The sequence below is a fragment of the Tursiops truncatus genome, chromosome 18 (genome assembly GCF_011762595.2).
Source record: "Tursiops truncatus isolate mTurTru1 chromosome 18, mTurTru1.mat.Y, whole genome shotgun sequence".
NCBI classification, from domain to species: domain Eukaryota; kingdom Metazoa; phylum Chordata; class Mammalia; order Artiodactyla; family Delphinidae; genus Tursiops; species Tursiops truncatus.
In genome coordinates this window covers 66329979-66354839 of record NC_047051.1, presented here as the reverse complement: position 1 = coordinate 66354839, position 24861 = coordinate 66329979, and the positions used below count along the sequence as shown (strand labels likewise).

The 24861-nt window shown below is 50.2% G+C and overlaps 1 protein-coding gene across 2 annotated transcripts in view; it reads left to right on the top strand.

Annotated features, from left to right (window-relative positions):
- The window catches only part of STK24 (serine/threonine kinase 24), a 108388-nt gene that overhangs the window by 31299 nt on the left and 52228 nt on the right, over nt 1-24861 (top strand). For both annotated transcript variants that reach the window (XM_033843757.1, XM_033843756.2), the window contains one exon: nt 17921-18151. In XM_033843757.1, the coding sequence (XP_033699648.1) occupies nt 17921-18151 (231 nt within the window). The remainder of the gene's footprint in view (nt 1-17920; nt 18152-24861) is intronic.

The window sequence follows — 24861 nt, the reverse complement described above, 5'->3', positions numbered from 1 at the left end:
TTGTGTGAAGGGCAGCGCGTGCTAACTCAGGCCTCCACATTCGTGGCAGCTGTTTTTGTGCTTAGAGGCCTTTTTGTGCTTCCTGCTTCTGGAGGGTTGAGGTTTCTAAACTCTGACCTCTGAATCCAAGCTGAGCTACTGCACTTGAATAGCTGCGTGAGCTTCAGTTAAATACACACGCACTTGCTGGCGCTCTTCAGCCTGGGAGCGAGTTTGTTGCGCTGTTCCTCTGATCTGCCCTTCAAGTGTTTAGTTCTCCTTTTGCGGATGCTCAGCTCTGCGGGGTCTCTCTGTGGAGGGATCTCGGTGAAGGGGGAAGCTTTGGAGGAGGGCATCACCGGCTCTGCTGCAGAGCGGTGCCGAGGCCGTCTCGCGCTCCTTTCCCTGGGTTGGCATTTTCAGGCCCAGGGTGGCTTCGGTTGGGTGGCTTTCCCCTACACTCTGGCTGGAGGGTCTCAGATTTTGTTCTCTGTCCTGTTATCTGCACAACAAACCCGTTCTTGTCAGGCTGTATTTTAACAGTTTTGAGTTTGGAAATTATGGGGTCTGAACTTCAGCTGAGTTGTTGCAGCCATAGCGTGAGTGTTAATGCTTGGACACGTGGATGGGGAAATACAGCAAAAGACAAAGACTTAGAAGGTAAACTCTCTTGCCAACTTTCCCAGGGGTCTGCGTTGCTTCCCCTCAGTTTCACTGTCTCCCCTCCGGGAAAGGAGGATTTGATAGAGAGAGGTGCGGTGGAAATGAGGAGCCAGGAAGCCTGATAATTTATTAATCTCAGGCATGTGACGTTTAACATCTACCTCTTAATGTGAAGTCAGTGGACTGCCTTGTATATTGTTTCCTGGATCTAAGAGGCCAGCTAAATGATGGTTTTCTGAGAAGTAGGAAGTGATAGATGGGTGTGAGAGATTACCGTGTTACCAGCTGAGCTGAACCCAGATCTGCAAGGCTGGCTCAGTTTTAGTTACCATCAGTAAAATGCAGGACTGGGAGAAAGGTGGAACCAACCTTCAGGTAGACAGGTTTTTCTTTTTTCTTTTTTTTTTTTTTTTTGACTGTGCAAAGGATGAGTGAATTGTTTTTGTCAGTTCTTTGCCCTTTAATAGACAGGAGGGACTTGGCTGGACCAGCCCTTACTCAGCTGTATTTACTTAGGTTTGCACACCTTCCAAAAGGTTGCTTATTTCAGTCCCCATTTACAGAGTGGTCAGCACTGGGGCTGGTGGACTGTGGTGCCGGAAGGGAGTAACTCACGAGAGCCGGACACCATGTCCAGAAAATGATACAGTCCTGTGAAGGCCTTGTCTTCAAGCTGGGATCAGAAATAAGAAGTTATAAATGGCCTGTAATCCTCCCCCTCTTCAAAGATTGGGAAACCACAGCACAAAGGTTATTGCCCACAATCATAAAGCAAGTATGTGGTAGGACCAGGCTTTGAACCCCTTCTCCTCAAAAGGCTACACCCTGAACTACGACACTTCACACACATGAGGAAGTGTGTTGTGTTTCTAGGTCTAAACAGCAGATGCTGGTATTGCTGAGACCTGGGATTAAGTGGGACACGCCACATGAATTCCAGGTAGTGTGCGATGTAGCAGGCAGTACGTGCTTACTCATTACTAGTACAATACTAGTACTAGAAAATAAAATCCTGCATTTCTATTGAAACGCCCTCCTGTCGGGTGCCACTTGGTAGACAGACAAATGGTATAGAGCACAGGTGGGTCGGAGCTTCCCTTACAGCATTTAATTCCCCTGGTGCGTTTATTAAGTTGGCTGCTTCTAAGTCAGAAATAACAAATCTTTCACTTAAGAATTTATTTTAAATTAGATTATAATTTTCCCGAACCTCACTTGTTTGAAATCTGATACTTAGATTGTGCTCTTCTCTACTCACAGCCCCAGAGGTGTTTTATTCTTTTGCTATTATGGAGACATAAGGAAAACACTTGTTCTTTTTAAACTTTGAACAAATATTGCACTTCACAGATAGTTGGTCAGGATCCCTCTTGAAGTGTCGGGGTCACGTTTGATCTCGAAGCTTCATGGACACGTTGGCTAGCGGCCTCTACAGGCCGTTCCGTTTGGGCGCTAGATCGGGTGGAAGAGCAGACGGGACGTGGAGCTTGGGTAAATCATGAAGTTATGGAAGAGGACGAAACTTTGTTTTGCTTTTCCAAAAGTCATGCGTCCCCTGGACACCGAGGACATGCCAGGAGTCTTAGGGTGTCGAGGAAGGGTGAGCCGGATGACGTCAGTGCCTTTCCTGCACATCCCGCAGCCACTGGGGAGACAGGTGAACGAAGATACTCCACGTGTGGTCTTTCTGTTAATTAAACAGCTTTGTTGTAGTATATTTTACGTGTCATAAAATGCCCTCCTTCCAGGTGTACAACTCAGTGATTTTTAGTAACTTTACCGACTGGTAAAATCGTCTCCATAAATTAGTGTAGGACATTTTTGTCCCTCATGCTTTTTGTCTTCATCGATTTGCCTTTTCTGGGCATTTCATATCCGTGGAGTCACACAGCATGTGGTCACTCGTCACTGGCTTCAGGTTCATGATGTAGCTTGCGTTGGTATGTTGTATTGTAAGGACGCACCACATTTCTCTGTCCTTTCCCCCAGAGGATGGACATTGAGGTTGTTTCCAGCGTTTGGCTGTTAGGAGTAATGCTGCTACACACATTTGTGTGTATGTCTTTGAGTGGCGTGTGTTTTCAGTTCTCTTGAGAGTGGAATTGTCGGGTCCTGTGGTGGTTTTATGCTTATCTTTCCGAGACATCGCCAAACTGCTTTCTGAAGTGGCTGCACCATTTTCCATCCTTCCAGCAGTTTGATATAGGAAGGGACAACATATGGTGGTTTTCATAGATTTTACTGCTTCTTCCAGTATAACATGGATATGTTACATCGATATGGCAAAATGGAGAAAAGCAATCTAATAACAAAAAGGTTGCAGTACAGTATTTACTCTTTGGGAGGCATTTGAGTGTTAGAGCCAGCTTAACTCACCCGTGGAGAAGGTGTGTGCTTCAGGGCGACACGACTGGAGTGAACAGGATGGAAATGGAAAATGGTATACCAAGTGGACAGCAGGCTGAGATAATAGAAACCGTTTGTCCTCCCTGTTTTGTTTTGGTGGAATAACTCTCTATGTAAGTTTTGGTTATTAACCCATTTCTTTCAATTGTCCCCCTGAACCGCAGCCCTGGACTCCTGTGTCTCCTCCTTTAGTTTTCCTTATGGTATCTTCCAGAAATCCTGGCAGATTTTGAGAGGGCAGAACAAAGTGATATCTTTACTGTGGTTTTCTCAGTAATGATGAAATTCTTTCACCTCTGTTTGGGTCTAATTAAGGAGCAAGCAAGAAAGAAGGGATGCCAGGGGCCGTGTAGGAAAGAGATAATGAGCCTGGGAGGTTAGGTGGCAGGTGGGCCACTGTGGGAAACTCACTGTAGAGCGATGATTCCAGCAAAGGAGTGTTCCTGTAGTGTGTGTGAGTGTGTGTGTGTGTGTGAGTGAGAGAGAGAGAGAGAGACAGACAGACAGACAGACAGACACTGGGAAGAAGAGAAAAAAGGTCCACAGAGGCGGGAGATGATGAGACCTACCGGGCAGATAAGATAGGCTGACACCTCTCCCCTGGAGCTGAAGGTCAATTTAAGGTGCAGATAAGCCACTGCTGAGGAAGGAATTAGCAGTGGCCCTAAAGCAGAGTGATGGCCCAGGTGGTAACACTTTTCCCTTTGCTAAAACCTGAAGTCCACTGTGATGCTCTGGACGGAGGTTCTGGAAGTCGTGAGAATTTGCTGATTCCCTGTGGATTCGTGACATTGATGCGGGGTGACAGAAAACAAGTATCTGTTGTGATGGCAGGTTATTTCGGAGCCATCACGTCACCGCGGCTCCTGTACCGGCGCTGGGTTCCCTCGGTGGGATCCGGGTTACTGGTGTGGTTGGCAGCGGACAGGGTTTTGCATGTTGGCCGGCTCGATGGTCTAGCGTGGGGATGGGCAAACTACAGCCGCCTGTTTCGGTTGGCTTATGAGCTAAGAATGGGTTTTTACATTTTCAAGTGGTCGTTAAAAAAGAAGAGAGAGGGCTTCCCTGGTGGCACAGTGGTTAAGAATCTGCTGGCCAATGCAGGGGACACGGGTTTGAGCCCTGGTCCAGGAGGATCCCACATGCTGCGGAGCAACTAAGCCCGTGGGCCACAACTACTGAGCCCGCAAGCCACAACTACTGAAGCCCGTGGGCCACAACTTCTGGGCCTGCACTCTAGAGCCCGTGAGCCACAACTACTGAAGCCCGCACGCCACGACTACTGAAGCCCGTGGGCCTAGAGCCCGTGCTCCACAACAAGTGAAGCCACCGCAATGAGAAGCCCGCGCACTGCAAGGAAGAGTAGCCCCCACTCGCCGCAACTGGAGAAAGCCCGCGCACAGCAACAAAGACCCAACTCAGCCAAAAATAAAATAAATTAAATTAAATAAATTTTAAAAAAAAGAGAGAGAAGAAGAATGTGCAGCGGAGACTCTTGGGCCCACAGAGCCCAGGGTGTGTGCTCTCTGGGCCTTCAGAGGGGCGGGCTGGCCACCCAGCCCCAGCCCTCCCGGGACGGCACTGCACAGCTGCCTGGGCACGGTCGTCTCCCTGGTGGACACGGAGCCACAGGACTGCTGTGGAACGTGGGCCGGCTAACGCTGAACACAGCTCATGCCCTCTTGCTGCCCCTCCTGGGGGTAAACGGATGCTTAGTGGACCCTGCACCCCACAAGGGGCAGCAGGAGGCCTGCCTTCCTGTTTGTGACAAATCAGCCTTGTCCTTAGCTTTTCTATTCCAGCCATTTTCCCCGATGCCTCTAAAAGCCGAAGGATTTTCAGGTAAAGGAGATGTGATTATTGATTGAAATATACAGATGCCCAAATGTATTTGTTCCCTGACACTGTCGTTCCTGTAGGCTTTTATAAAATACATACAGGAAGGCGAGTTGACCTGCAGGGAATTGGAGGGGGCATCGGATTGTTCTCCTCGAGCTGCTTGTAGCATCCCAGTGCTGTAACCCAAGGCAGGCCATGCCACCTCGGTTCCTCCTGCCAAGCCAGCAGCTTACGCACACTTTCCATTTAGAGGCTGACCCACGATGCACAGGCAGAGTGGGGCTTAACCCCCCGCCACTGGCCGCGGGGGACCTTGTGTAAGTGACCTGCCCTCTGCACCTCAGCTTTCTCAGCTGTGTCATGAGGACCGTGGTCCTTCTCTCCTGGGCCAGCTGTGAGGTCCACAAAGGACCTCACATGAGCCTTCGCGTGGAGGGGCTCTTGGAAACGGGAGCTGCTGCTGTTTGTCAGTGCGTCTTTGCATAGGGTATGGTCGGAATATTTTCCATGGCTGGCTTGTTACTTGCGTTTTGGTTTTAATAAAGGAGGTACCAGGGTCCATTTCTCAATGAGCTATATATAATTTATTTGGAATGCATCGCGTATTTTTCATCAAGTGTTTGCCCAGCAAAACTAGTCTGATTTTGCCCTTTGCCCTGACATCTGGGCCTGCTCGTCACCTCAAAGGAAGCCCAGGCCTTCATCTTCCAGCCAGGGAGACTTTCACTGAAGAGAAGTGTACCCACCATCCGCTGCGGGAGCCTGGCGGCGGCCACAGTTCCCCCCGTGGGGACTCCAGGGTGCTGGGCTTGCCCCGAGCTCTGTGACCCTGGGTGAGCTGCAGCCCCGGGCCCTTGGTTCCCCGGCTCGCTCTGCAGTCAGGCCTCGCGTTCCCGCGGGTGTGAACAAGGCGACCGTGCGGAATGTCCGGCGCAGGGCCTGGGAGCATCTGGTGCTGGGCAGGCGGTCGGCAGAATAGTAGCCAGAGCCTCAGAGCCTTTTGTTCAGTCTGTGCAGAGAGAGAGCTTGACCCCGAGTGAGTGAGGGCGGAGAGCCTCTCCAGGCGGCCTTCCAGCCTGGACCCTCACCTCGCACACCCGGACGGAGCACGTGCTTTCCCCGGGGTGACTCCTCTCTGACCTCTGACCCCACAGAGCTCCGGCCACCTGTTTGCTAAGGCGACGAGCAGATGGGGGCCGGGGGTGTTTATTAGATGCTGAGGCCAGAAACAGGAGATTCACCGGGGTGGTTGCAGTCACTTTTTTCTCATTTTTAATGCTTTTCTAAAACTTGTATTTTCTTGTTAGAGCAGTTTCTACCTTAAACATGCATATAAAAATGAATAGGATGCTGCTACTAGGATTCCCTAAATACTAAGGACAGGAGTTGTAGGAGAATTTCTAGTTATTTGGGTATGTAGGTGTAGACATAAATTCATAAATTTAACGGCTTCTGTTTTTGTCACACATTGTAGAATATTTATTCAGGTGGATTGAAACACAGGTGTATACCATGGGGGAAGTGAGTTTGCTGAACCGGATTGTGGGGCATTTGTCCCGTACCTGCGAGCAGGCGGGTGAGAGACTGAAAGTGCTGCTTAGAAGAGGCAGTGATGACGTGGAGACAGGCCAGGAGGGGCTCCCACCGCAGTGAGAGGAGGTTCGGTGTGATATGCAGGAAAGCCTGTTTCTGTGTAAACCTGGGATTTAGGTCTCACACTTAAAAATGACCTCTGGTCAACTAGCTAGGAGTGAGACTTCTTCTGAAGGACGATCTGAGGACGGGAAAAACCTGTGGGCTCTGAGATGATTGGCGGCATCTGCAATTTAAGAGCTCTATGTGGCGAATAAAGGTTTTTCTTTTGGAGACCTTAAATCAGCCGACTAGTTAATGTGAAACACTTGGGGCTAGAGGCGGAGAATGGGTGTCCTTGGTCAGCGAGGTAGGAGAGGAAGGGGTTGGAGAGGAAAAGACTAGAAATGTGAGCTTCAGGGCGGGGGGGACACCCCGTCCCCTGCTCCGACATGATTTTCCCAGGTGAAGAGAAGCAGGTGAACATGCCAGGTGGCCTCCCAGACCAGACCCCTGCTGTCAACCTTGGCTGCCCATTGGAATCTTCGGGGGTGGGCTTAAATAATGCTCGGGCTGGGGCTATCCCCCGAGTTCAGGGTTTGCTGGTCCAGAGTGGGGCTGGGGCACAGGTGGTCCTGACTGGTGTGCAGCCCCGCTGGGCACCGCCGACCTCCCGCCCTGGGGCCTCCCCTGCGCCCAGCGGGGCCCCCAGCGGGCTGCAGCCTCTCCCCCGCGCCTGCGTCCCAGTGGCTTTTGCTCCCTTCTCGGGAGGCTGAGGAGAGGCAGACACCTAGGGTGGTTCCTTCTTCCTCCCGGCCGAGACGCTGCCACATCCGTGGTGCCTTTGAGGGGTGCGGGCAGACTGGGGAGGGGCCCGTAGCAGCTCGCCTCCTGCCCCTCAGGGGGAGCCCTGGGTCCCGAGGCGGCGCTGGGGGTGAGAGAGAAGGTCCTGATCCGAGGCCTGCTTATCAAGTCATCTGTTTGTGTCCGGCTGTGGCTGGCTGCTGGAGGCGGGGGGTCACCGGCCGTCTGGGGGGCCCGCTAACGGATGACCATGACGGTTCCCCAAAGGCAGTAGTGCGCGAGGGGCTTCGCAGGCCGGGGAGGCGCCCGGGGGGCCCCCAAGTTTCTCTGTGCGCTGCTTCCGGAGTTGAATGGGTTTTAGACGGTGCAGATTGCTGGTTAGAGGGTTTCTGGGCAGATCCCCATAAAGGGTATTTGGCCTGTTGGGGGTCTTTTTCTGTTTGTTTATAAACTTTGCATTGGCCTGTGTGTGTGTGTGTGTGTCTGTGTGTGTGTGTGTCTGTGTGTGTATTCCTGCATGTATTTTATAAAAAGGGCAGCTTGATTTTCAGGTGGGGGAGGTGTGGGAAAGACCCTGAGAAAGAGTGAGCTTTAAACTTGTTACAATCAGAGAAAACCCTTTCCAGGTTAATAGGCTTCATTAGACAGATTGCCCAATTTTAGTTTGAGTACAGAGTGCCTCTTGAAATGTAATGTTAGATTAAACCGATGAGACAGGTTTTCAGGGCATTTTATTTGCGTCTAATTAGCTTAAAGATATTTATGGGAAGAATAATTTGTATTAAAAAAATAGGAATGTAAAGTTAAGCCACACTCTAACATGACAGTAGCTTTAATCTCGTCAGGACCGTGTTGCGTTGTGTTATGCGTGGTTCGTTCTCTGTAACTGTTTTGGCCAGTGTTTTAGTGATTTCTAAAAACGTCTTCAGAGCCGAGCGCTGTTTTAAAGGTGACCTCGCCTGGCCTTGGATGTGCTTTCTGAGAGCGCACGCCCTGCAAGGTAACACAGCCACCATCTGCGCTCTGGGAAAGGGTTTGCAGTGCACCTCGCTTTCCCCACTTACTTGGGCTGATTTGATCCTCTGGCAAACCTGTGCGGTAGATAAACACTTCAGGCACCCTTGTTCCCTTTACTGAGAAGTTAAGACCTTGCTCAAGGTCATGCTGCAAAGCATTACAGCAGGGGAAAATCCCAGGTCTTGTGCGTCTTAATTTTGTGCTCTTTCTATTGTGTTTTGCTGTTAGAACTTGGGAGGCAGTCGTCAACATGCTCGCCCTTTGGAATCAGATGGCCCTGAGTTGCATTTCAGGGTCTGTCAGGTACGCTGTGTCCTTGGACGAGTCCCATAACCACTGTAAGGTGGAGACGACACCTCCTTCAGGAAGGCATTCAGAAATGGTGCTCATCTTTCTCACGGCTTCACTCCACCCAGGCCATGTCCAAGACCAAAGAGTTTCACAGCTTCCAACTGCACCTAAGTTGTGACCTGGGGGAGGCCAGGATTTTGCGAATCTAGCTCGTTTATGGGTGTCAGCGTGAAGCTGCCTTGTGCATTCGAACTTTCTGCAGGTTGTTTTGCAAGGTGATCTCTTAGGCTCAAGTTTCTGCTCAGAAACAGTTAACAGGATTCCTCTTTCACAAACTAAAAGTATGTGTTTCTGTACAGGAAGCATGTGGTCCTCTTGACTAGCTGGTGGGGTGTGCTGTGTGCCCCAGGCCTGTGCTTTTCACATCCTGCCTTCTTTGCTGTAATTCTCCCTGGGCTTGGGCTTTCCTTTTCCATTTAAAATCCCTTGTGCTCATCTAGCTTGAGTCCCTTCTCCTGAGGCTGCCCATGGAGTAGAGCCTTCTTTCCTTCTCTGTTTTAAGGGATCTAGTAGTCACCGTTACAGGAAGGTTAAAAAGGGAGGTTTATGGAACGCTTGGAAGGTTCTCACAGGTGCAATCTTCTGTTTATTTATGGCTCCTAGCATCATTTCTTAGCCCTGAGAGCCTCATACTTGGGGGTGGGGGGTGGGGGTCATTGCATCCCTGTGGCTCAGTGCCCTCTCTGGAGCCTTGTGTTAGAACCCCACCCAGGCCGCAGGGCCCTTGGGCCTCCCTGGCCAGTGGTTTCTTTAACCTGCACCAGGGGTGGCCTCTGTACCTTAGGAGTTTTGCAGATGTTTCCTTCTCTCTTTCTGAGGACGCTCACTCAGGCCTCCTAGAATTCTTCTTGTTCCCTTCCTGAGGGAGAAAAGGCCTCGTTATTTTAGCTGATTTTAAGGTAGTGCCGTGGAGGGTGTGCTGGTTTGTGAGTCCATGATCTGGGTTTTACTTCTCCTTCTAGTTCAGATGAGAGGCTTCTATTCAACCTCGACCAAGTATTTTCAGAAAGAATAGCTCAGTATTAAGTACACACGCAAAAAAACAACTGCAACAACAAAAGTGGTTTCTATTTACTAATGACTTACTGTTTAGCAGATACCACACGAGGAGCTTTCTTTATGTTCTGATTTTATCCCTTCAACGATCTAAGAAGTAAGTAGTGTTACCCCGTTTTACAGGTGTGGAAGCAGGCTGGGTGGTTCAGTGACTCGCTGGTAATTTGGTAGAACTGAGATCTGAACATGTGTTGTTTGGACTCCAGGTGCTTATGGTTGCCTAGATACCCGAATTTTTGTCTGATAAGTTAAATGTTCAGAAGGACAGCATTGAATCTCTCTGTTTGGTAGCTTATTGTTGGGGGGTGGGGGGCGGTTTCTAGTGTCTTTTCTCTCCAGGGCTTGTATAGCTGCTGCCCCAAATGATACTCTGCAGAATCAGAGCAGAGCATCTGGTGCACACTGGGTCTCATAATTTGTTTAGGCTGTGGTTGCATTTTCCTCGTTTCCTCCACGTAATGCTCTGAACTTTGGCTGGGTTTTTGTTTTTTTAAAGTTTTAAAAAAATTTATATTTATTTGTTGCTGTGTTGAGTCTTTGTTGCCGTGCGCAGGCTTTCTCTAGTTGCGGCGAGCGGGGGCTACTCTTCGTTGCGGTGCATGGCCTTCTCATTGCGGTGGCTTCTCTTGTTGCGGAGCACGGGCTCTAGGCGCACGGGCTTCAGTAGTTGTGGCTCGCGGGCTCTAGAGCACAGGCTCAATAGTTGTGGTGCACGGGCCTAGTTGCTCCGCAGCGTGTGGGATCTTCCCGGACCAGGGCTCGAGCCCGTGTCCCCTGCATTGGCAGGCGGATTCCTAACCGCTGCACCACCAGGGAAGCCTCCCCTGGGTGTTTGGTTTGGATTACAGTGTTTGCTTTTTAAGGGGGCCTGGGTGTTGACTGCAGGCACCCATGCTGCTCACTTCTTTGTTGGGTTAGGTTGGCAAGATTATAAGATACATTCTTAAGTGGTAATCATAATCTCAGGGGGGAAAATCATCTGTAAAATGTTAATACCGTTTCAACCAGTGGCATAAAAATCACGCTGTGGCAAAGAGGAGCCCTGGAGCCCTCCCTGCTCCCTTTGCTCAAGGGAGTCATTAGGGTTGAGAGGGTATGAAACAGCAAATGGGAACTTTTCACCTGTAACAGTGAAATAATAGCGGTCTCTTTGGGGCAGAAGAAGTTCGAGTAGAATTACCGCAGTCGGGATGCAGAGCTCTTTGCGGCCACGTGGAATCTTCCCGTGTTGCCCCTCACTCGTCGCCCCCGCCCCGCCCTACAACCACGCGTCTGTTCTCCACGCCTCCAATTCTGTCGCTTGGAGAATTCACTGCGTGTGGAGTCATTACGGTACGTAACCCTGGGTGCTCGGAGACAGTGTTAGGAAGTTGGGTGATGGGAGGGTAAGCGGGGAGAGCAGCAGGAAGCGGAGGTGGGAAGGGGCTTTGCGGTTCAGCTTCAGGGCGAGCGTGTGTGACTTCAGTCTCGAGACGGCGTGTTGTCCCGGCTGCTTTAGGCAGTGCAGGGAAACCACGCGCTTCGAGGAAGCCGCTTTCTGCCCGCAGAGTGTGCGGGGGCCTCTGGGGTCGGGGCAGCTGGAGGAGTAGTCGTGGCCGCGGCGGGTGGGTGAGGGAGGGCCGGCGGGGCGGGGTCAGGCGGGAGGCCGGGGGCCGCATGCAGAGACAGTTGGGAGGTAGGGGCAAGAAAGCAACTGCGGTGCAGGCGTTTCCAGCTTTGGGAATGGAAGACAGTAACACTGTTAACGGCGGGACCACGGGGAAAGGCTGGGTGGGAGAGTCGGGCCAATGCAGAAGGACAAGTCTGCGGAAAGCTGCCGGCCCGTAGTGCCCACCTGTGTGCCGGCCTCTGCCCGGGCAGGTGGGGAGGGCAGGGCTCTGAGGCCGAGTTCAGCTCCAGGAGGAGAGTTCTGTGCTTCACTGGGGATGCTTGCCAAGTTCACAAGAGGGGAGGGGCCACACCTAGTCCAGACCCGGCTGAACCCCGGTGCCCTCTTGTCTGTTGCTTCGGGGATGCTGATGTGATAAGGCACAAGTATTAGAACACGGCAGACCTAGACAGTTCCTTTTTCTTTTCCTGGAACTTGGCTTCAGCCCAGACCGTGTTGTCTGTGTAACTGTACGAGTGGTACGTCTGAAGCTGAGGACCTTTGAAAGTTGATTAGTGATGCCAGGTGCATTTTTCCTTGCCAGAAGTGATCAAAAGAACGCAGTAATAGCCGTTCAGGTTTAAAAATATAAAATACTTAAGTCATCATGGAAGTATTTTAATGAATTCTCTCAAAGGATTATGAAATGGGCTGAATTATTGTAGAAGCCTGAGCTCCAGCTGGGCAGCTCTGGACCATCTCTCGGGAAGCGGGGGGAGTTGGAGGGAGCGGCCATCACACCCTTGGATTTCCGCTTCTCAGAGGAACAGGAATCCTGGAGGCTTGGGGCCCCTTTCCCTGTGCTGCATGGCACTGTGACAGCTGCTTCTGCTGTGCTCATGCCTGTTCATTTCCTGTTTCTGGGAGATGCCAGGCTTTGGGGTAGCCTGTGGCCCCGAAACTTCCATATCACGGTTAGTGAGAAAGGTCTGTGGAACTGGGGATTCCAGGTTCCCTGGGCACGTTCCCTTGGCTGTTCAGCTCTTCCCGCGATCCTGAGCCAGCGAAGGCTTTCCTGGGCTTGATGGGGAAGGGGCTTGGGAGCATTTTCACAGCGCAGACCTGTGCCTGGGCCCCCTGAACTGAGGGGGATGCATCTTCTCCGTATTTTGGTCAGTTTCAAGGATCCTGACCTTAGGATGGTTAAGTGTAACAAATGGCCTGGCTTCTCTAAATCTTGAAATTAAAAATAAACAAGAGGAGGTGTGAGTGTATAGAAAGGCTCAGAATTCAGCTGACTAAAGTTTAAAGAGACAGATGGCCTGGAGCTGTCATGAGGAAAAGGGTGATGAAAAAGCCAAAGCCACAGGAAGTAGGAAAACGAGGTGTCATGCGTGTCATTTCCTGAAAACTTTCCCTGAACCTCAAGGCTCCCCCAAATGGGAAGTTGGGCTGTTTCTTGACACAGGAGGGAAAGGTTTTGAGGGTATGGGAGAGACGTGAGCAGAGAAGAGACATCAGTATTTGAGTGCCTTCTTTTATAGACAGTGCCCGGGACACGTCCCGCAGCTGGTGGGTGCCAGATTCCTACTCTTAGTGGCAGTTAATCTGGAGAGATGCTTCTGTTGCTGTTATTTCTTTCTCTCTCCAGCCCTTCCCTCAGGGGAGGAAACACAGACCTAGATGTTGAGTCGCTCGTGGGGTCACACAGGTTAGTGAGCGTATTCATGAGACTCACACCGCCCCCCCCCCCACCCCGCCTTAGAGCGTGATCTCCTGACTCAGTGCGGGAATGAGAAGGTGGCGCTGGGCATCTAAGTGATGTTCTTTAGTGACTGGTCCCAGACCTGAGTAGTGGGATGTGCAGGTAGCATCCAGCCCCGCCCTTCTGGTCCCCCAGCTCATTGCCCTAGGAGAAGGGAATGGTGGGGGAGGGTCCTGGCCTTCCCCTGCCCAGAGGAGGCCGAGCCTCTGCGTGTCCTGACTCCTGCCCGGGAGGAGCCGGTTGCCTTTCAGGCACGTGGGATGGGTGGGGTGAGGGGCCGGCAGGCCTTTCTAATCTTGGATGATGAGCAGTGCTTGGTTCAGCTTAAACCTTTCTGAAAAGAGAATTCTCGAGATGGTTGGCAGGATGGTACCTTTCCTACCAAGGAGATCCACTTTCCTCGGAGAACCGATTCTGGCAGCCGAATCTTGACGTTCCTTTGCGGACTAGGTCATCTCTGGCATTGATTTCCTTACCACACTGCACGGGGTTGCAGTGCATGGTGATGAACTTACGCGAGAATTGCCGAAGGGCGAGGACCCTGCTTGCTTAGGGCCTGCCGTCACCGTCTTGGCAGATCCAGGGCCGGGTTTTATTCCGGTTTATAGCTGGTGACACAGTGGCCAAGAGCATGGAATGCCACACTACACTTGAGCAGATGCGAGACAGAAAAACTGCGCTAACTTCACAGGTGTGGATGCCGGGGAAAGGGCTTTGGGGAGGATGGTCAAAGCAGTATAGTGAAAACAGCTGTTTTCTAAGCGGTTTTAGACCCGGCAAAAGGAAAATCGGGCAATTTATTGAAACGAAACACTCTTCTCCCGAGTGTAGAACATCTGTCTGTACCCTGCCCTCAGGAATGGACACTTTTGTCTGGCAGTGATCGGCGATCTCTATTGAATTCTGTTATCTGTTGGGTGACAAATCCCCCCAGAACTTTGTGCCTAAAACAATAATGATTTAGTATTTCTCACGAACCCTTGGGTTGACCTGGAGTTTTCCCTCAGGTCTCGCTTGGACTCACTCACTGCCCATGGTCGGCAGGAGAGCTGCTGGCCTAAGGTCAGCTAGGACGCTGGGCGCCCCTCTCCGTGTCTGCAGTTGGCCCGCTGGGGGGCTAGGGCCTGGGTTCTTCTCTGCAGTTCCTCTCCAGCAGCTAGCTCAGGCCTCCTTAGGTGTTGATGGAGGTGAAAGCTGCAGGGCCTCAGGCTTAACCTCGTAAATAGCATAGTGTCTACCCCAGGGCCAGCCCAGAGTCAAGGGTAGCAGCAGGCAGAGTTGAATAGGGGCCTGGGCTTGGGGATGGGTTATTTATTAAAGCCATTGTTGTAACAGTGTCCGTGCTGGCCTGCTGCTCCCAAGGATTTCTGTCCCTCCAAGCTGTGGGCTACACTTCACTCCAACCGTCTCGCCCTTCCCTCCGGGTACAGCAGTGGCCTTCAAGTCTGCGCCCGCCTGCCCCAGGTCAGGGCTGGATGTGGACGGGGCGCATTGCAGCTCCTTGGGGGTGGCTTCAGTTGATTCAGAGAGCCGTGAATTGAAAAGACACACTCCACACCCCATGGAGAGACGAGATAGATGATCGTGTTCAGAGAGGGGGCAGAGAGGCAGTTAGTAAATGGTCCGTAGCAGTTCTGCTGTCCGGCTGTGCTGTCAGGGCCTGTGCCGGGGCAGCACCCTGCTTCTGGCATCCTTTTTTGTACCAGTTCTCTGCTGGGGTACAGTAACACACCAACCAGGACTTGATGGTTTAAGACAGATTCTGTGGATTGACGGGGATTTTGGCCGGGCGCTCCTTTGAGGATGCTCTCCTGTGCCGGGGTTCAGGCTGGGTGGCCTAGGCTGGCCGCATGCACGTCCTGGGCCTCAGCGGGGATCCATGCAGTGGCTGCGATGGACCTCCCACCGCACGCTCACTCCCAGCCTCCCCAGCCCTTTGAGGCCCATGCTCAGAAGTCACCACCTTCTGTGGGTTAAAGCATGTGACAAGACCAGCCCACATTCAAGGGATGGGGACATAAGACTATTCCTTTCTTGTTGGAGGAGTGCTGAAGGGGTGTGGATACAGCCGGGATTCATTGGCCATTATTTTTGTAACAATCTCCCACACTCTCATCTCTGGCATGGTAGGGGTTTGGACACATTCTTGTTGGCTTTGTTTTAATTAACTCCCAAAAAGGAACACCACTGTTTTTCTCAGTATGGGGGTGGGGCAGTCAGTGCAGGGGGGTCAGGTCCGCTGACCTAAAACAAGCCTCATTTCAGCGGCACATCATCTAGTCAGGGCTGCCTCGCTTCTCCCCCCGGGTCTGCTAAGCAGTGCTTCTCAAAGCGTGATCCCCACACTAGCAGCACCTGCATCACCTGGGTGCTGATACTTGGCTCCCCCGCAGATGCACTGCTGCAGGCCTGGGGCGGGGGCGGGGGGGGGGGGTCTGATAAGCCCGCCGGGTGATTCTCATGCGCCTGATAGTTGAGAATCACTGCTAATGGGAGTTCAGGTGGCTCTGACTGCCTCTTCCTTAACCCTTCCAACCAGTTCCCCCACCCAGGCGCTCTGTCTCCCTGAGTCAGCGTGTTCTTTGGGTCAGTGTGAGGCTGGTTTTCTTACTGCTCAGGGGACACCTGGGGACCGTCAGTGGTGTGCCCAGGCACGCAGGTGGAAAGGAGAGTAAAATGTGGTTCCCGAATGCCCTCAGCGTGGCGTGTGGCGTGGTGAGGGAGGCCGTGTGCGTGGAGGATGGCCAGTTCCGAGGCAGAGATGACACGTTCGGTGCGTACAGGCGGAGCTTGCCGCGTCCAGGCCGAGGAGGTATCAGCAAGCAGTGGATCCTGGGCGTTAAAGCTCAAAGGACTGCACCAGCAGTTTGGAAGTTACCACATACCCTGTAATTTAGAAGTTTGTTTTCAAAGGTGCCTGTTCAGTGGGGGTCTTTTGAAAATATGGATTACACGACCCCCTCCTCCCCCCACCCTTTATGACCGGGCGAGTGTTTGGGGGTCTCTGAGTGTCCCGGGTGATTCTTCAGTAGCCAGGTTTGGGGAACAGGGTCCCAAACCCCGGGGAGAAGGAGAGAAAGACAGGAGGCCAAGTCTGGAGCCTCGGGGTGGCTGCCCTTGATGACGGCCAGCCCGGGCGGGTCTGCGCCTGAAGACTCTTCTGGCAGGGAGACTGGAAGAGGACGAGTGGGGAGTAGCGTCGTAGATGCCGGGGGACTGGCAGGCTACGGGGGGCCGACCTCGTGGAGGATCCGCCGCCAGGGCGGGGGCCAGACTGTGACGGTGGGGACCTTGTGGGGGGAGACGCTGGGGAGGAGTGAGCGGGGAGGGCGACCTGCAGCAGGTGGTGGTGGTTTTTCAACGGGAGACACCCCAGCGTGTTGCCCAGGGCAGAGACAGGCGGGAGGGGCGCGTGGAGAAGGGGGTCGGGATGAAGCCGCGTCCGGGGGCGCGCAGGCGGGTTTGAAGCTTCTGGGATTGGCCTTGAGAAGGAGGGCCAGCCTTCCTCACCCCGGAGGGGAGGACAGAAGGGAAAGGGCATGAGAACGGGAGAGGCTGTAGCTGCTGGAAGTGGACGCGGCCTCTCGCGTCCCCCTTTCCTGGTCACCCCATTTCTCACTTTTCTCACGTTTATGGGTGAGACCTGTGAGCTTTCACGTTGTTCACTGTGCCGTCTCATGCGGGGCCTCTGTGGTGTCCGTTCGCGCCTGTGTCACTGGGGTCCGTTGTTCACGTGGGAAGGGGGCTGGTGGGTGTCAGTTCTCCTCGGAAGCACCACTGGCCACTCTGCGGGTTCACCTGGGACGGCAGGTTAGTGGGGCGCCCGGTTCGCCCACAAGGCTCGGTTAACCCAGTGCCGCCCAGATCGCCGTAGTTCTGTGTCTGTGACCCCTTATGTTCTGTGGGTCCTTCTTCTGTGTCTGGTGTCCTTCCTCCTTCAACCCTCCTCTTCCTCCCTGCTGTTTCACAGGGAAGGGTGGGCGGCTCCCGGGCCTTCTGTTGCCCCGTGGGGCTGCAGCCTGAGCGGCTCAGCGTAGTGAGATGTGCAGCGTGCCTAGCTCTCCTTGCGAAGTGTCAGCGTCACCCCTCTCGCCCGCCTGGGGCTGACAGGTGCTGCCCATCGAGAACCCAGCAGCTCACACTTCTCTCTGGTCAGGGAGCTGTTGGGCTGGGTGTTGGAGTCCTTACAGCTGAAGCCTAGGAAGTGTAGGCTGTGTGTGTTTTTCAGCTAATCACGTTGGTGGTTAAGAGCTTTTAGAAGCCATTTTCAAGGGTATGATGTTCACCTGACAAAAGAAAACAGGTTCCTTATTGTTTCCTGGGTCTGGTTAAAATACTTAGGCCAAGGCAGTAGCTGTAAGCGAAGATGCGTGAGACTGTATTTGCTGGACATGGCCTCTTCTGAAACAATTAAGTGAGGGCATACATTTTTTCCCCCCTGTCATATGAGGATGCTAGTTAACCTATGTTTTAGTATATACCTACCTGAATTAAGAGAGTTGAGGGGGGAGCATGGGGAGAAAAGTAGAATTTTTGCTTAGACAAGAGTGATTTTTTTCAATAAGTCCGCATGTCTAAGTGTTCTGGTATCTATTTACTTTAATTACACAAAAGCTGGAGCCTTCCCCAGTTTTTATAATCTAGCTGGGTCATTGTTTTTGTTTGCACACTTGCCGTGTTTCATAGTCTAATGTGCACACGCAGGTGAGATTTAGAAACCTTTGTGTCCCGAATGCTGTGGCCACCGCAGCCTGATCCTTAAGTGAGGAAAACGTATTGGTCCTTGAAAGACCGTGGTATGTATGTTACCAATACAAGGACGAAGCAGTCACAGCCCTGTGAGTCACTGACGTTTCCCTTCTTTTCCTTCTCTCCTACAGAACCTGAAAGCAGATCCAGAAGAGCTTTTCACCAAACTGGAGAAAATCGGGAAGGGCTCTTTTGGCGAGGTGTTCAAGGGCATTGACAATCGGACTCAGAAAGTGGTCGCCATAAAAATCATTGATCTGGAAGAGGCTGAAGATGAGATAGAGGACATTCAGCAGGAGATCACAGTGCTGAGTCAGTGTGACAGTCCCTACGTAACCAAATATTATGGATCCTATCTGAAGGTAAGGCTTAAAGATGCAGACGCGGTTTTCCACCATGCAGCACCTGACTGAGACGCGAGCCTCGGAGGGGAAGGACTTTGATAAATAGCACAACAGGTTTTCAGAGGAAGGAGAAGTGTTCTGACCTTCGCAGTCAAAGGTTCTGTCATCTTAAATGTCTCTAATAGAATGTATTTTTGGTGAAAAGTGTTCGATGTTGAAACTCTCTTTCAAGCAAAGTATTTCTGAGTGAGACTTTGTCATCAGAAGTGCATTTCTTAAGCTATTATAACGACAACTACTCGTCACCTAATTTTAGCATGGTTGTGATAAAAACTCAGGCCAACCTAAGAATATTAGTCTTTTGATATTTTCGGTTATCAAATGTGTTTTAATTTAGTGCTGTTTTTTTTTTTAAACTGCTAAGAATTGAGAATGTTGATTAGTGAGCTGGTTTACCTACATTTGACTTTGAAGAATTCTTGGTTAGTAAATAATTACTTAAACAAAGTAGTAGCTATAATACAACACCGCAGATTGTCCTCGATCTTCACGCAGTTCTTCAAGTGGGAAAGAATCGTATTAAAGACGGTTTCCCAGCCCTGCGTGGAAGCGTGTTGTACTCGTTGTGCTCTACCACTAGAAGAGTTTAAGATTGTCCCTTGTGTTTCAAGTTCCTTGACATATGCCCGTTCCACTGCACTTAGAAATGTCGTATCTTTCAAATGGGGTTTTGGAAATCTTAAGAATTGGTGAAGAAATTTCTGAAACAATTCTCTGTGGAAATGAAAGCTTCACAGGTAGAAAGAACTTTTTCCTAAGGGAGGCAGCAATACGCCTGGATAATGCAGGACTAGGCCTCTTCCTGCCCTGGGTCCATCCTCTCAGTTCTCCATGTCGTAGCCCTCCACGTGTTCTGGTGTCAGAGGGCTGGTGCGGGCTTTGATTTCGTGGAAATGTAATAATAAGGTGTAAGTGGGAGGGTGGAATATTCGAGAACTGTTGATTCACTAAAATGAATATTTAAAGGAAATAAAAATTGGATGGTAATTCTATGTTTTTTCAATTGCCTAAAGAATGGCAGTATGTCAGAGGTCAAATGCAGCATTTTGAAAGGGGAAGAATAAGTTTCGGAGTCAGTTGTCCTGGACTTTGAGTTTTTTTTAAAACTTCTTTACTTCCTCATTTGTAAAATGGAAAATTATGGTGTACACCTCGTTGTTGCAAAGATTAAATAGAACTGAGTACGTGAAAGTACCTGGCATGTAGTGGGTACTTGGGGAGTGTTAATTTCCTTCCTTAATTGATTGGGTTTATTTATTCACATTTATCTCTGACATTACCTTGTAGTGGAGGACGTGTGCACTGAGGTGGAAGCAAGGAGGAGAGAGGGTAGCCCACGGTAGCCGGGAGTGTTACTGTGAGGGGGGAGCATGCAGCTTGGGTGTTGACCAGGCAAAGAGGGGAGCACGGTAAGCTTTGTCATATCCATGATCCAAGAGGAGAGCACCTGTGACTTCCATAGGGCAAGCAGAGGTCTTCTTTATGTTAAACTTCCGTTGAGGAAAAACTCAACAGCTGAAGAGACTCGACTTGAACTCTGTCTACCGTATCAGTTACCCTTTGTGAAGTGACGTCAGCATAGTTGCGTAGTGAATTCAGAGTCAGGTTCCATGTGGTATGTTGGATTTTAATATGAATTATGTTACTTTTGGCAAAGGAAGTGTGGAAGATCCTCACAGATTCTTGCTGACGTACACCAGCTAATATCTGACTGCCGCGGAAGTTCAGGATCAGTGGTTTGCAGGTGTCTCCTTCAGCCTGGGCTCCTCAGCGGAATTTTTTACTGCATGGCGAGGTGATTGCTTTATTGTGGCCAAATGCGGTGTCACCTTGACTGTACGTATCTAGAGATTCCATCTGGTATGTCCTGTCTTTCCTGAGTTGCTCATCTAACCTTGTTCTGTAGTGGGCCAGTGCATTTATTTAGTTAACCTAACGTCAGTTGCTGGCATAAACACCCTAGGTTTTTAGTGGCTCAATATGATAGAAGTTTATTTCTTGCTCACTCATAGCCCTGATCCATGGGTGGTTTTCCTCCAAGCAGTTACTCAGGAACCTAGTTCCTTCTGTCTTGCGGCTCTGCCTTCCTTACTCCACACGTGGGTGTGCTCAGCTGCCTTCAGTCAGCATGGGGGCGAAATTGGAGGCCCCTGAGGGGAGCTCTCGTATACCCAGGCCAGGACACAGGGCCCCTCGTTTCTGCTCACAACCCCCGGCCAGGCTCGGCCACGCGGCCGCACCTAACGAAGAGGGGCTGGGAACTGCCGTCCTATCGTGCGCTGCGCAGCAGAGCAGACGGGCTTGGGGCTGAGCTAGACGGTCCTTCCCAAGGCCCCTTTCTCCGCACGAGGTGGGTGGAGTGACCGCTGGGGCGACTTTCTCCACTGACTGTCCTCAGGTGGGATGAAGAGCTGCGATAATGTTGTCTGTAGTGCTTTATGTATTTTACCAGGCAGATTGTCCTTCAGAAAAGGTAACTGCCTCAGGAATGCCAGGAATAATACCACCGTCAGGAAAAGCTGCCCTTAATCTCTTAAGCCTTTCTGTCAAATTTGATGAAAACACGTGGACTGCTCTTGTTAAACAGTACTAGTAACTACCGTACGTTGAGCCGGACAAGAATCCAGACCCGACGTTCTGCCCGTTCTTGGTGTGAGAGAAGTTGCATGAGATGCCTTGGCCCAGAGGAAGACCCTCCGTCATGAGCCAGAGGCTGTTCTCCCGTCATCTTGGTAGCATTATGAGGTTTAATCAATACGGTCCAAACTGTCAAGTAAGATACAAATTAAATTGACGTGTAAGATGAATGGGTCTTTTGACACAAAGTTGAAAATTACTGTGCCTTGTGTGGTTTTTACTGCCCTTCTAAAACTCCCCATAGCTTTCAGAGCTGGTCGTTTTAGTTCTTTAGGTGGTGATGGGGGAGGGGGCCTCAGGATTTCACCTTGTGTTAAGGGACTTCTACACAACAAGACTGGGTAAAGAGGAAATGAGCAGAAACTGGTTTCTCCTTCGCTGGATTTGCATTAGAAGATCTCATAATTACGTTTTCGTTTCAATCCTGTACTCCAGAAGGAGAAATTGAAAACAATAGATAAGTGGTCTAAATATACTGAATGTTACTGAAGATCAGGAGAGGGGCGTGAGTTTTGACTGTGTAGCTATAATCGAATTACAGAGTTGCTGTGTAGCATGTTTCTTCCCGAAATAGTAAAAACAGAAACAACAACTGACAATTCAGGGAGGAGGGGGAATAGTGCAACAGTGAAAACTTAGGTTTGTATTGATGAAGCTGAGGGCCGGAAAGGTCTTGAAGATGATCACATGCCATAGAAGAACTTCATTTGCTGTAGTTTGTTTAATTTTGGGGAAATTAAACCAGCTAGAATATTAACCAGAAGCCTTCGTATCCCAACCATTATACCACTGGAGCTTTTTTTACTGCAAAAATACCATCTACAAGGTCACAGTGAAACCGTAGAGGGTGGGGTGGTGTGCAGGGGAGAGAGAGAGAGAGACTTTTTTGGTTTTATTTTTAAGTTAGGCAGTGAAGACATGATAAGATTGTAACAGTGGACAGTGAGGTGCTATAGAGGCGTCTGAGCCTGATTTCTTTCTTTCTTTTTTTTTTTTTTTTTTGCGGTACGTGGGCCTCTCACCGCTGTGGCCTCTCCCGCTGTGGAGCACAGGCTCCGGATGCACAGGCTCAGTGGCCATGGCTCACGGGCCCAGCTTCTCCACGGCATGTGGGATCTTCCCGGACCAGGGCACGAACCCGTGTCCCCTGCATCGGCAGGCGGACTCTCAACCACTGTGCCACCAGGGAAGCCCCTGATTTCTTTTTAAGCAGCATTCACAAGAGCTACTCATTCCATTCAGCAGCACAGCTCTTAAGGTTTTTTTTTTGTCTTGGGGAGATTGCCTGCCTCTTAGAATCTCTACTTTGAGATTCACTTAGAGTTATAAGCCAGGATTTTAGTTTGGATCCTAGTACAGTTACTTAACTGTCTGGATGTTTCTCAAGCTGCGGACTTCCTCAAGGACAAAATGCAGATAAATATACTTATCTTACAGGATTACTATAAAGATTGAGATCAGATAGGTAAAGTGCCTGGCATGTTAGGGGATTTTTAGTAAGTGCTAATTTAAGAATTTTTTTTAAATTAAGGGAAAAGTTATTTTGCCAACTAACTCAAAATTTATGAGTTGTAAAAACATTATTAGCACACTAAAAATTAGGGTTATCATTTTCTTTTATAATAAATTATTTAATACTCTCAAACATCAGGCCAGTTTCACCAAAGCAAATCAGGTACAAGGCAAAACAAAACAAAACTGTTTATCAAACCTTTACTTGTCCTAGTCATTTTTGTTGTAGTTTCGCTATTAAGGAAACATGTCCATTGAGTGAGTAGTTGTCCAATAGTGGGTTCAGATCCTTGACTTAAGAGTAAGTTTTTCTTCAGTTCCTAAAAACTTTTAGGGTAGTTTTACCAATTGGATTCACCAGAAAACGAATACAGGAAAGTCCCTTTGTGTGTTTTAGCGTTGTATGTAAGTACAGATGATTCTGCTACGGTGTGTGTTATGTACATTAGACATTTGGGGGTAATTTTTTAAAGTTATGTTCTTTGGACTTCTGATTTGCTCTTTTTCCCCTTTCCTTCCTTCCCCAAAGGGAAAGTAGTAGTTCCTGATGAAACAGAAGTCCCAACCATTTTACGCTTAGGGAAAGAAGTGAAAAAATATTTATATAAATGGCTGGTGTCTTTGTGAATGGGGCTCCTCAGAGGGTTACCATCCACCCCCTGTGTTCACTTCTTGCCCCAGCATGACTATTAAAATAGCTGACTCTTTACTTTCAGAAGCATCCTAGCTTGGGCAACAGCATATAATCAGCCTCTTATGCTTCATAGCCAAAAAAAACCAGACAAAACTATACTCTTTCCCTTGCGCATATTGTGTTATGATTTCATGATCTCGTTATCGCTCAGAGAAGAATGACTCGTGTAGCCACATGAAAATGAACATATCTCTTAGGGTACATTGTCTGAATTTATCTTCACTCACCTTCCTCCTGACCGCCCCATGGCAAATCCTGCTCTTGTATTGACCTCTGGTTTTAGACAACGGTGAGGAATATAGATGGGTTATTGGTCTTGGGAAGCAGTTGAGTTGAGATATGTGCCTGGTGTGTGTGGACTCTCCTTTGCCTCAGGGCTTCTTCCAAAAGCTCACAGGTCCTGTCTCGTTCACTTCTTTCCTATTCCCGAAGATAGAGCCTGGCACGTTCTCCTTGAGATGAAGACAATCAGGTACTAATGGTGTCGTGCACGTGGAACGGTGATCGCAGCTTAACTGAACCGGGGTCAAGATGCCCAGTGTAGAGGGCAGAGGAGAAAGGCGGGCTGTGCCGTATGGAGAAGGCAGATCTGGGGTTGTGACAGGAGCATGTGACTTTGTGGCCAAGCCACCTAAACGTAGTACCGGTACCTCTCTGTGCCTCTTCTGACTGCCCCACGTGTACCCTCCTGCACTGAAGGTACAGGTGGCCGTGTCTGGAGACATTTTCCGTTGTCACGACGGGGCGGGGCTGGGGTGCTGCCGGCAACCTGTAGGTCACCCCGTAGCGACCAGGGATGCCACTACACGTCCTGCTACAAAGAATCACCAGCCCAGATGCTCACAGTGCTGCTTGTGGAATGGATGGTGGTCTTTGGTCCCAGAATATAGAAGGAACAATGTTTCCAGGGCTGGCCTTGGGGGTGCTTGGAATAGCCCCAAGAGTATTGAAGACAACAGTCTCAGAGACCTTGGTTACTCCCACGCAGTTTTTGCGGCCAGAGCAAGTGTGAGCTTTGCGAGCGCTGTGAGTAGCATGTGTCCAAACTTGGACAGTGATTTTGTTTTGCTCAAAGCCGCGCAGCCTTGTGTGCCAGGCTCACAAGAAACCCCGGACAGCATTTTGGGGGTAGTGGATCCGAAAGATGCTTCTCCGGGGTACCTTTGTTCGGATGTAAGATAGAACAAAGGCTGTGAGGAGTCCTCCGAACATAACGGCGAGGATTGTTCGCCTAGATATTGACCATGATGCTTTCTGTCTAGTGCTCATCCGAAACTCAGCTTCCTTGAGTAAAGCAGTAGAAAACAACCCCGGCCTCCTTTCCTAGGGGTGCAGTTCACCACAGTGAGAGGGAACATTCCCTCACTGCAGGGTGTCTTGATGGGAAGTGTGATTCTCCCTGAACGCTGCACTTACTGCAGAGTTAATATTCCCTAGGACGTTGCTTGACATTGGGAGTGGAGCTGTATACCTGGAGGCCCTTATGGCTAGCCGTTGGCATTGTTTTCTCGAAAACTGATGGATGACCAAGGTCGGAAGTAACAATCTGTTTTTCATTTTTGGCCTTGGTCATTAGAGTAGCATTAATGAAAAAAAAAAAAGACAAGCGAGGTGTTGATACCTGGCTTTTTTTTTTTTTTTTTTTTTTTTACCCCGTGTGTATCTTCAGTTTTTTGTTGTTGTTTTAAGCCTGGTGTGTTACTCTTGGTGCTAAAGCACAGCTCTGCTTCCTACAGCCCCTCTGGGCTTTGAACCGACCGCCCAGCCAATCAAGTGGCCTGTTCCGTTAAGTCAAGTGTTATTTTCTCATTGTATTTCTTTTCCC